The 13,118-nt window shown below is 36.0% G+C and overlaps 1 protein-coding gene across 1 annotated transcript in view; it reads right to left on the reverse strand.

Annotated features, from left to right (window-relative positions):
- ROCK1 (Rho-associated, coiled-coil containing protein kinase 1) overlaps positions 1–13,118 on the reverse strand; it is a 179,315-nt gene that overhangs the window by 53,841 nt on the left and 112,356 nt on the right. The window contains exons 14-16 of the mRNA XM_006901298.1: positions 9,067–9,202; positions 7,746–7,837; positions 7,398–7,644 (exon numbers count right to left, since the gene is read on the reverse strand). Coding sequence (XP_006901360.1) covers positions 7,398–7,644; positions 7,746–7,837; positions 9,067–9,202 — 475 coding nt within the window. The remainder of the gene's footprint in view (positions 1–7,397; positions 7,645–7,745; positions 7,838–9,066; positions 9,203–13,118) is intronic.

A 13,118-nucleotide genomic window follows, 5' to 3' on the forward strand; every position in this document is an offset into this window, starting at 1 on the left:
ATTCCTCCTCATAGAGCCCAGCCTCCCGGATAATCTGTTCTGCATACAGGTTGAAAAGGTATGGAGATAGGACACATCCCTGGTGCATGCCCATCCCAATTTTGAACCATGCAGTGTTTCCTTGCTCTGTTCTGACAACTGCCTCTTGGTCCACATATAGGTTTCTCATTAGCAAGATCAAGTGTTCTGGGATTCCCATTCTTCTGAGAGTCAGCCACAGTTTGTTATGATCCATACAGTCAAATGCCTTTGCATAGTCAATGAAACACAGATATACATTCCTCTGGTATTCTCTGCTTTCGGCCAAGATCCATCTAACATTAGCTACAATATCCCTAGTACCACCACCCCTTCTAAACCCAGCCTGGACTTCTGGCAGTTCTCTGCTGATGTATTGTTCCAGTCCTTTTTGGATAATCTTCAGTAGAATCTTGCTTGCATGTGAAATTAATGAGATTGTTCTATAAATAAATACCACAATGTAGCAAAAAGCCAGACACAAAAGGATACATTGTATAGTTCTAGTTTTAGAAAATATTCAGGTAGTAATTTCATAGATAGAAAGCTGGCTTGTGGTAGTAGGCAGGGAGGTGGGAGATTGAGGGAGACAGGGACTGTTTAAGTTCATGGGGGCTGTTCTTATGCTTTGGAACTAGACAGAGGTGGTAGTTGCACAACACTGTGAAGTTACTAACTTCTCTTCAATTTACATTTTAAAATGGCTAATTTTACTTATATAAATTATATTATAATTAAAATAGAAAAAGCTTTGCAGAAATATGAAACTGAAAACAATTACAATAATAAGAACTTTTAAACGTTTCAAAATGTGACAGCTAAAAGACAATAATGGACTCTCACTTGACAAAAGAGTCCCTTGTCATTTAAAAAAATAAGTTAGAAGAAAAAACCTGCTTAATTTATAAATGCTTATTAGTTATAATAAAAGGCTACTGTAGTCTGTTTTTTGCATCTGTTTTGCATCTGTCTGGGGCAGTCAAATTAAAAAAATGACAGCAGCTGGTACCTCCCAAGCCTCTAGACTGCTGGTTCAGTCCTGGCTACAACTGGGGCGGCCTATGAGGAGCAGTGTTCACAGTGAGGGCTCAGCTCACATGCGGAGGGCTGTCTGCTTCTGTGCCCTCCCCTGGGTAGCAGTGAGCTGAACATCTTCCTGAAATCTCACCATGAAAAGCACTGACAGACCAGAGTTAGTTCATCACCTACCCTCACATCCGCCTCATGTGCTATGTCATAACCCTCATATGAATCCACTTCCAACTGGCTATGAAGAGGACTAAATAACTAGAACCTGGACCACTACTGGGAACCACCACCTTGGGAATAGCTGGATCATTACTCTCCATGTGGACCATGTCCCCATGCACAGGGGGACCTTAAGGTCATCTCCATATGTATAAACTGAGCTTCTATTCCTTTGTGTGTGGCAGGAGACGGCTTAAATAAAGATTAAGCAAGTTATGAAACAAATATCTGAAATCAAATTTACAGGGAGGAGTTGGGAAAGAGCAATTTACCTTGTATTGAAATTAATGTTATAGAGCCAACATGATGTTCTTACATGCCGTCAGACTGCAACTCATAGTGACTTTACGCACAACAGCTCTGAACCTCGCCATATCCTGAGACAATCTCACTGCCTTAGACTCATTTATCACTACCACCTCAGTTACTGTCAATTCTATCATTCATCTTATCTAGGGTCTTCCTCTGCTGCAAGGACCCTCCGCCCTTTGAAGCATGATATCCTTCTCCAAGGTCTGGTGCCTTCTGGCCATATGCTGAAAGTATGTATGTCAGAGCTGCAAAATCCTTGCCTTCAAGGAATAGCTTGATTTCACCCTCTCCTGACAGATCTGTTTGTTTTCTTGGCAGTCCATGGTATGTTCAAGACTCTTCTCCAGCATCACAACTCAAAGGCATCAATTCTTCTTCCGTCATTCTAAATCACTGTCCAGCTCTCTGATGCTTACCATGTAACTGAGAAAACCATTACCTCAATCATATGCACCTTAGTCTGTAGGCTGACATCGTTGCTCTTTAACACTCTGGAGAAGTCCCTGACAATAGATTTTCCCAATGCAATTTTTCTTTTGATTGCCTGACTGCTGTTGCCTAGAGTGTTATTATAGAGCTGTGCAAGCTGAGGTTGTTTACAACCTCAATCTCTTCTCCACCTATCATGGTGCTGTCAATTGGCCCCGTGGTGAGAATCTTTGTTTTCTTGATGTTGTGCTTTAATGAACGATTGAATAAAAGTACATGGGAGGATATGGCCTACTCTTCTGCGAAGCATCTGGTGATGTCCAACCACTGCAATGCAGCTTCTTACCACTAGGCCACCAGTGTTCTCTTCATTCAAACCATAATAAAAAAATTTTCAGAATGTAGAAATTTGGGGAGTCAGACCGATCACAGTCTAACAAAATATAAAATAATAATTTAAGAGGAGGAAAAAAAGTCAAAACACTAAAAAAAAAAAAAACACCCAACACCTAATCTGGGAATTTAATTATTACTAAATAAACTCATGGATAATAGAAAAGATTAAAAATACTTACTTAATACAAATTTATGTTGAGTTTTTTTAAAAAATAAAAAACCCCCCAACCCACAATGAAAAAGAAGTTGTTATTGTTATGTGTCATTGCTTTGCACTGACCCATAGCAGACTCTACAGTAGTTTTCAGAGGCAGTAAATAGCCTGTGAAGGAGAAAACTGCCTACCTTTCTTCCACAGTGCAGTTTCCTACCACTAGAACACCAGAACTCCCTTTAAAAAACCCACCACACCACATTTATACACATAACCAACAAAGTAGTTGTGAATGGTCCTTCAAAACTGGTCAATCATGTGCAGGACAGAAAATGATCCCAGAAAAATCTATAAATACTAGAAAGGTTAAGAAGCTACTAGCTAAGAGAGTGCTACAGCTCTTACTACTTGAAAAAGATCCCTCAACAGAGCATCCATAAGAATTCTGCAGTGGACCTGTTGGCTAGCAGTGGGGCAGCTTGACTTTCAGCAATCTTCAGGACAACAGAAAGGCATTCTGTCTGCTCCTGCACCCTCCTCACAATCACTGGTAGGTCTGAGTCCAGGCCATCACGGTGACTACTGACAGGCCATCTCAGAGGGTCTCTCACACCGTTACTGGCCCGCTAGTTCACTGAACACAATATCATGTTCCACTAACAGATCCTTTTGGACGACACAGGCAAAAAGAGAGAGTGGGCCAATGCTCTGCTGCACTCCATAGGTTTTCAATGGGAAATTTTTGCAAGTACATAGCCAGGTGGTTTTGTTTGGGGGATTTCCCCCCAATCTGTGTTATTCTTCAAGAGTTACTGAAACTGGTCTATTATGATTAATGGCATAGCTGAAAATATCATAGCTTCATACAAGCCAACACCAAGTATGATAGATGGTGGTGCAATATTGTTGAGTGCCATGAGTTGTCACCAACCCATAGTGATCCTCCAGAGGTTATCAAAGGCAGTATAATTGCACAGGAGACTTTACATCTTTCTCCAATGGAGCAGCTAATGGACTGAACTGTATGCCTTCAAGTTGGCAGTGAAACTTCTCACCACTAGGCCCCTATGTTGTTGCTGTTAGGTGTCATCAAGTGCTACTCATAGCAACCCTATAAACAACAGATGTGAACCATGTCCTATTCTGTGCCAACCTCACAATCTCTGACACACTCAAGCCCACTGCTGCAGTCATTGTGTCACTCCACCTGGATGAGGTCTTCCTCTCCTTCATTGTCCCTCTACCTGTCCATGCACAATATCCTACACCGAGTACCTTTGGAGAATGCAGAGTATTCTCATCGTTGTGAAAACTAATACAGGGATTTAAGCACTATACAACTGATGTGGAAATATTTCTTTTTACAATAGCATTTTAGTTGACAACTGAGGAAAAAAATTATAAAACTGATTATTCCACACCATTAAAATAATAATCAATATAGGTAATGATTGATAATCACTGCCAAAATCAAAGATGGTAACTAGACCATACCAGTTATGAAATATATGTAAAAAAAAAGTCCTACCAAATACACACCCATGTTTATTACTCCATTATTCACAATAGCAAAGAGACAGAAATAATTCAGGTGCTCATCAAATGAATAGAAAGAAAAACTATGGTATAGTCACACAATGGAATACTACGCAGTACTGAAAAAAGAATTCATGAAATATTACACAACATGAGTGCTCCTGGAGGCCATTATGCTGAAATATCTGAGTCACAAAAAAGAATAATACTGTGTAACACCACCGTTATAAAACAAGTCTGTCATGGGAGTTGGGGGAAACTAAAAAAAGGGGGTAAAAACCAAACACAACATTAGAACAGATGGAAGGAATTAACAGTTTAAAAGGAATGCATGATTAGGGACTCTTTGTATGACAACAGTCCAGAAGAAGAGGTGCATAGCCAAGAGAACTGGGGGAGGGTTGGGATGTGAGGAAATCATTTAACAATGCATTAAGTTTTTTAAAAAAATAGTGAAGGGCCAGTAGAGAGGAAAATGTGCTACAATGGATGAACACGTATCTAACTTTTCTGTAAGCTTTTGTTAAAATCACAATAAAAGAAAGGAATATGTGATTATGAATTACATGCATGATAACAATCCAGAAAGTTAGGTGTATTGCAAAGTGGACTGGAGGGAAGAGAAAACAGGGCAACAATGAATGAATGAAAATCCAACTTTTCTGTAAACTTTTGTTAAAGTCACAATAAAAAAAAATAATCTTACCAAAACATATCAAGCTTTGAAAATCTACTAAAGTATTGTAGGAGATAAGTTAATATGACACCAAGGGATGAAATCAGCAAAATTCACAATGGAAGACACTCCTTAAGATTAAAAAACAAAAAAAACCCATTTTTTCCCATCCATAAACAACAACTAAGTGCAAAGAACAAGAGGAGGTGAGGAATTTATCTACTAAAAAAACTTAAGGAATATATTATGATATGCAAAGTGCAGATCATGACTGGACTAAAATTTGAGCAAAATAAATGCAATAAAAATAAATGATGGATTAGAGAAATCTGAGCTGTCACTTTTCTCCAAGTATGATAATAAATTTTTATCTGCTTTAAAAAAAAGATGATTAAAACCTGAGGTTTGTTTCAAACTAATTCAGTGTTCCTAGACTGAAAGAGAGTAGGACTACACATTTTTGGGGTAGGATTATAAATTAAACACAAGCTACAAAAGACGATTATTAACACCAGATGATAAGTACATAGGTGTCACTACATTAACCTACTCTGAAATACTTACTAGACGAAGAGAGTTTATCATTTCAGTTACAAACTAATTCCTCCCTTACATTGTTATCTCTGTCTACCCCTTCTGGTCAATGGTCTAAACTTTTGGAAAGTTATTTTCTCTGAATGACCTTATTGATTGATTAGTTCAGTGTTAGGCAAGCTACTTTACCCCAGAGTCTGTTTCTACACTGCCCTGAAGCCAAGAAGAATTTTGACATTTTTAAAATGTCAAAATTATCACACAAAAACATAAAATATGAAGAGATCATATGTATACCATAAAGGTTAACATACATAAAATTCAATTAGGTATGAAAAGCTATCTCTCATACATATGGAGAAGCTCCTATTCTTTTACTGTCAAAAGAAGATTATCAAACCAGCTGTTAATCAATATTAAACCAATTTATTAAATCACGATTAAACTAGTAATAATTCTGAATGCCAGAAGCCCAGCAATCTAAGCCTAAGAATTTACTACTACTCAGGAAAATAGAAGTTCCTACAGACCTTAAAAGAGTAATGTAAAACTCATGAGATTTCACTACAAGGTACCTCTTTTAGATTAAGGTATTTTTTTTGTGTGTGTTTTTGTGTGCATGGGTGTTAATTCACATTTAAGTTCTAAATTAAAGGAAACACTACAAAAGGATAAACTAAAGAACAGTAAGCCTATCCTTTTCCTTGTTTTTCACCAGAATCTGAAAAAAATCATTGTCCAGCTGAGCATATAGATGATGGCCTCTTCCGCTGAAGTAAATCAACTCTATCAGACCCAGAAGGTCAAAGACTTAAAGAATCTTAGAATAGGGAGCATTTATCAGATAATCTATTCTAAACTCCTTAATTTACAGATGAAGGAGATGAAATGACTTTCATAGAGCTAAAAACTGTAAAAAAGAACATAGAAAAGCATTCAGGAAAAGAACAAAGCTTTCCTAATACACATAAAACAGACAACTTGGCTGGTTAAACTCACGTCTATTTTAAGCCTAGTCCCTGAGAAATAGGGATTGCATAATACTCTTCAACCAAGAACCAACCAACAGGAGCTCCTAATTTTGGTTTCCACAGCCACAGAAACTGACCTTGATCCCTCGCCACAGAACTACAGTTAATCATCAAGCCCCATGAGACACTAGCCTATGTTCCCATCCTGTAACTAAGGTTAAAATGGATCTCCCCCTAAATTTTTTTCTGAAACATTTGGCAACTTCTACTCATAAATGTTTTGATTAGGGAGTATATATGCTACTGCCTATCAGAATGCTGACGCTGAAAAAGAACAGAAAATAGGTAGAAATAATCACTCTTTTGTGTATTCAATTGGTTAACTCAAGTCTCCTTCAATAGTCACAGATTTTTTTTTTACTTTATGAGTAACACTACCAAGTATCTATGTAATAAGACTATATTTTTGTAATTCTGAGGTGTTAACAGTAATAATCCTCTGCCTGGATTAGTCTTGCTTTGTTAAAATTTTGTGAATTAAATAAATTTTTAAACTATGCTTTCCGTTAACCTGGCTATGAAAATGGAAAGTATTTTCCAAAAAAGAATGCTAGTCATTTCTGGTTTTACCAAGGTTAACAGTTGTAGTATATTCACACATGGAATACTACACTGCACTGAAAAACAAAGCGCTCATGCAATATTACTCAAAATGGGTGACCCCTGAGGACATTTATGCTGAGTGAAATATCTCAGTCACAAAAGGATAAACTCTGTACAGTGCTGTAGAATGGGACTGACATCAGGGTTAGGGTAAGAAGGAGAAAAACTGGATGAATTATGCATACTGCATTGAAACGGATGAGGGAGAGAACAGTTGAAAAGCAATATATTATAGGGCATTATGATTATCTTGAAGAGTCTGCAATGAAGGTTGCAGAGTGCAGTATACTCAGGGTGTGTGTGTGGGGGGACGACTGTATACCAATGAAAGAATTTTTCTTTTACTTTTCAAAGAGAAGAGCAAACGGGGGGGGGGGGGAGTGCAACAATGAATTAATGGAAATCCAGTTATCTCTGTAAATTTTCATTGAAATTAATAATAAGAATAAAAAAATATTACCTTGAAGATCTCCAATCATCTCAGAATCACGGCCTCGGTCTCTTCGTTCAGCTTCCAGTACAGCTTGCAACTGGTAATAATCTTTGTCCATTTGGGTCTTGGAATTCTCTAAGATTCTATTTCTTTCCTGTAATTCTCTGTTCAGGGACTCTAGCTGAGTAATTGACTTGCTCATTTCTGTGTGACTCTTCCTTAATCTTACAGCTGTGTCTGATTCTGTTCTAAGTAAGTCATTTGCTTCTTCTAGCTATTTAAAAAAGATAAATGAGAAAATGGGTTATTATAAAAATATAATCAAACTTATTTCAACGGCAATAAAAATAATGAACCTTCATCTAAAAAACTTACCTGCTTTTGTAATTGTGTCAACTTCTCATTTGCAAGCTGTGAGTTCTGACTTACTTTCTTTAAATCTTCCAACTGATCTTTTAATGTAGAAACTAGAACATAAAAAGATGTTTAAAGTACAAAGTTCTCATAGAGTAAACATGAAAGTGCCTTTTTAAATGATGAGATTTAGTCTTAGACCATTAGTAGTGTGGTGCATTAGGTTTTACTCCTGTTTCTAAATCCAGATTCTATCTTGGAAGTTACTTACATACATTATACTATAGAGTGAAAACACCAATTGTTTTCTATGGTTTTTTTAAAAAATTCTGTTAAAGAGGTCAATCTACTCCTGTACCAGTCAGATCCGAGTTGACGGTACACACACACTCTCTCTAATTTTCTAAAAAGGAAAAAAAAAAAAAGGTCAATCTTAGCAAGGTCTGGTAGCCTAGTGGCAAGAAGCTACACTGCAATCCCAGAGGTACGTGGTTTGTATGCACCAGATGCTCTGCTGGAGAAGGTAGGGATCATCTCCTCCTGTACCAGAAGTCAGATCCAATTTGATGGTATACACACACACACACACACACACACACACATAATTTAAAAATAAATAAAAATTTTTAAAAAGGTCAATCTATCAGTGCAATATAAAGCTAGTTTTAATATTATACCCACTCTTCTCTTGTTGACAATCTCATTACCTGGTATTTTGTATTTAAAATAATAGTAAAAAAAAAAAACCCACCCCCCACCAATTGATTATTTTGTAAATTAATGTTGGCTGGGATGGTTAATTTTATGTGCCAATTTGGCAGGTTCATGATTCTCCGTGGTCTGGCAGTTACATGATGATGGAAGTCATCCTCCCCTGATACGATATGGTTGTCCTCTATTTTTTCCTGACAACTTGGTCTTCAGCACGGCCTTTGGGTTCGCAGTATAAGTCTCAACTGACTATATCCACAAAGCTCTTATTCTACTAGATTAGCTCTTAAAAGTGGTTGCTTGCTAGAATCTTATAAAAATACTGATGCCCAGGTCACCGGTTTGTATCAATTAAAAAAAAAAGTCTAGGACTTGAGCATCAGTGTACTGTGAAATTTTCTAGGAGATTCATATACACACAAAGTTCAGAATCATAACTATAGTCAAAATGCTATTTATTATTGATTTATTACAAATTTATCTTAGGCTCTAGGTATTTAGCCATAGGGTATGTTAGTATCTGGGCTTCATAAACAGGTGTTGAACTTTAGACAATCTCAACGCAAAGTCTTCAAGGTCAGTTACTGCCAGGGAAAAATTAGAAAGTTTTTCAAAAGAAGCAACAACTCACCTTCATTTTCTACATTCCTCCTCTTTTCATTTTCCTGTTCAGCTTTTCTTTGATACTCACTCACTCTATGCTGGAGTAACATTTTTTCTTTTTCTATTTGAGATACAGTAGATTCTAGATTTCTCCTTTGATTCCCCTGAAATTAAATGACAAAAGCTATCACAGCAATCAATATTATCATTTATTTGGGAGATGTCCAACCAAGTTTATTTTGCAGATGAGGACCAGAGATGGCCTTTTTTTTGGTTTGAAAATCCAGTGGTACTTCCTGACAATGAATTTTTTATCAGTTTAGTAATAGAATTAATGTGCCTTATAAGAGTGAGAATTCCCTTATTTGAATTAAATATGAATAATCTTCAAAGATTTTTATAATGCACAATTTAAAAACCAAAATCTTACGAATCTTACTTTTAAAAGTGATCATTCTCTAAATTACAATAATTAAATAAAACCAAAAAAAAATTTTTTTAAACCAAAAAAATTTTAAAATTAAAATAAAGTGAAACTTTAAAAATAAGCTTATGAGTTCAAGATCATGGCATTACAACACACTATTTAAACTGTAGTTTTATTTATAATCCTAAACTATAAAATATTAAAGATAATAATTATATATTTGATTAGTGATACAATGCTAAAACAGGACTGAATGGTTACTATGCATCTGCCTTCCTGAATTCTGTTCCAATAAATCCTGAGAAGTTTTACGTATTTATCTACCAATATGTATAAAAAATAATCAGAGAGAAACTTATTTTAGGAGTTCCTGTGGTATAATGGTTAAGAAGCTGTGCTGCCAACACTAAGAATACACAGTTAGAATCCACCAGCTCATCCGTGGGAGAATAAAGGGCATTCTACTTGCATGTGATTTAAAGCCTCTGAAAACTTACTAAAGGGTCAACTACTGAGTAGGTTCTGACTCAATGCCACACAACAACAAAAACAATAGCTATTTTAGAAGAAGAAACTGCAGGAGAGAAGAACGTTAAAGGAAATTTTAATAAATTAAAAATTTCTCCTTCTGAGTTACCACTACCAACATAACTATCATTTCACATTTCTATTTTTTGTGAAAATAAACATATCACATACATATTAACATTTTCCCCATGTATAATTCAATATGTATAGTTCAATGACATTGGTAACATTCTTTGGATTCTATCTCCACCCATGATGCTTTATCACCATTAAATGAAATTGTCCCCTATCCATCTCTGTGTTTTAGTCACTGTTGTTAATCTGATCTCAAACAGATAAATTCTTTACAAGAGTCCAATGCTCACATGAACATTCTCTGCTAGTTGAGCTAAAGTTTCATTTTAAAAGGTGACTTCATGGAGGTTTCAGCTCAAGGTATAAAGATTATTATCAGAGGGAAAAATATCTGGAGGTTCCCCTAGTCTCAGTAGGTCAGGTTTCTGTAATAATTTGGAATCCTGTTCTAGATTTTTCCTGTTTCTTTAGATCTAGCTATTGGGTTCTTGATCAAAACATTTAGTAATAGTGATATTTTGTTTATCTCAAGGCTCTACTTCAAGAAAATCTTTCATGTTTTTTTAACTTTCACATCTTTAAGTATTAAAGTAAAATAAAAGATCTAGTAACATTTTATACTGATCCTCAAACTTTTTTCCCATTCTAATACTGGAAACATCAGCACCATGACGTGGAGAAATAGCTAAGTAAAGTTTATCAACAGTTCATTCCTTTTGAGTAGGAATCCTACTGCTGAGTAGGAGTCCACAGTGCAGATAAAATAAAAATTTCCTCCAAGCACTTACCTATTATTGACATGTTGGTTGTTTCCAGCTTAGAAGAATTACCAATGCCACTGCTGTGAATAACAGCATCCTAGCAATCCTGTCCTATCCTCAAGCTTTTGAAAGGAGTATTTTTTTTTTTTTCAATTTGAAGGTAAGTGCCCAAGAATGTAATTGTTAGGTCAAATGGTGGTTGCATGGTTAGTTTTTGTTATTTAAAAGTTTAAAAGAAACTTTCAGTTACACTGTTTCCCAGAATGGGTGTATCACTTTACATTCTCACTAGCAATATGGGAATAATTCAGGTTTGTCCACATCCTCAATACCATTCAGTATTATTTTAAATTTTACTTATTCTAATAGTCATATGTAAGGAGCTCTGGAAGTCGGGGCCTTAGCATCTTGTACTATTTAAAAAGCTGCATGTTTCCAGCAGGCAGGTCCACTGGGAGACAGACTGGCAGGCTCCTGTTACAATGTGCATCTTTGTAAACTTGATGTATCACTGCAATAGGTCAGAACCAACTCATGACAGCAAAAACAACCAGATTGTGCTTTCATTAAATGTACATTTCCTAATGGCTAGTGATTCAATATGACATGTTTATGTCTGCCTTTGGGCTGTTTACTAATCATATTATTTAATGTTGCATTTTCAAGGTTCTTGGAAGATCCTATATTTGAGCCCTTGGTCAGATATGGGCTTTATAAATATTTTTCCCCAATCTATAGCCTCTTTTCATCCTCTTCATACGACTTTTGCAGGTGAAAAGTACATTTTTCAGTCCTACTTATTTTCCTTTTAAGGACTGCATTTCTGATGTCATGTTCCCTTCTTTTTTCCTAAAAGTGTTTTATTTCCATGTTTCACCTTCAAATCTATGACCCACTTTGAATTATTTGTCTATAAGGATGACGTTCACTTCCCCCCATGGATTATTTGTTAGAACACTGCTTCCTTGACTAAATATTTGTCAAAAATTTAGGTGGCCATTATTATGTGGGGGCAACAATGAAAGTTATACAAAGTGTTTAGGTCTTTTGTTCATAGGGTCCTTATGAGTTGTTTATGGCTCAACAGCACTTAACAATAATTCTGTCCTATTTGTCTATTTCTTAGTCAATATTAGTTTTAATTGTATAAGCCTTAAAATTGAGTGTTTCCTTCTATTTTTTCTTCTTTAAAAATTATTTTAGATGTTTTAATTATTTTGACTGATCATATACATTTTTTAATAATCTTGTCTGTATCAAGAACAAAAAAATCTTGCTACAATTTTGATAAGAACATGGTTGTTATTAGGTACCACTGAGTGGACTATGATTCACAGTAACCTGATGAATGACAGAAAGACCTGAAACTTCCTTGTCCTGTGCCGCCATCACCATTACACTCTGTCCATCAATCTCACGAAAGGTCTCCCTCTCTTTAATCTTCCACTTTTCCCGGTAGGTGGTCTTTTTCTAAGAAATGGCTCGTCCTGACAATATGCTCGAAGTATGGGAGATGAAACATCACCATCCTTGCTACTGACGAACACCTTCTTGGTTGTACTTCCTCCGAGTCAGACTTGTTCTTGGCAGTCCTCCAACAGTAGGTATTGACTCTTCTGCCACCTTCATTCACTTTCTAACTTAACACATAAATTGTGCACTTAACTGTTAACATTTCAAAGGCTAAGTAGTTGTTCTGAGCAATTACAAATATTACTGTATTTAAAACATTAGCTTTCACATAATCAACAGATTTTTATTATCCTGATCTTGCGTCCAGTGATCTTACTGAGTTTTTCTGGTACATTTCCTCTGTGTTTCAAAGTAAATCATCATGACAGCTAGCCACACAGAGGCAATTTGATTTCATGCTTTGTAATCTGTACATATTTTGCTTCCCCCGCCCCCCTTGTCTTACTGTCTTGTTTGTACTAGTTGTAGTTAAATTAATAGCAGTGAGAATGAATAACCTTCTTTTGCTTTTAATTTTTGAAGGTAAGCATTTAATCTTTCACCATTATGACAAAGTAAGTCACAGGCCTTGTGTAGGATGTTTTTTATCAAGTAGAGCTTTTTTTGAGAATTTTTAATTAATAATGGGTACTGAATTTTTACCTAAAGTTTTTTTTCGGCATAAATTTCTAAGATGATATAATCCTTCTTCTTTAACTTATTAATATGGAGAATTATTTCTGGAATAAACTTGTCGTTATTGTTGTTATGTGCCGTCGAGTCGCCTGCGACTCATAGCGACCCTATGTACAACAGCCCTAAACTCCGCTCTGTCCT

This window comes from Elephantulus edwardii, unplaced genomic scaffold, assembly GCF_000299155.1.
Source record: "Elephantulus edwardii isolate Elephantulus edwardi_28Jun2011 unplaced genomic scaffold, EleEdw1.0 scaffold00316, whole genome shotgun sequence".
NCBI classification, from domain to species: Eukaryota; Metazoa; Chordata; class Mammalia; order Macroscelidea; family Macroscelididae; genus Elephantulus; species Elephantulus edwardii.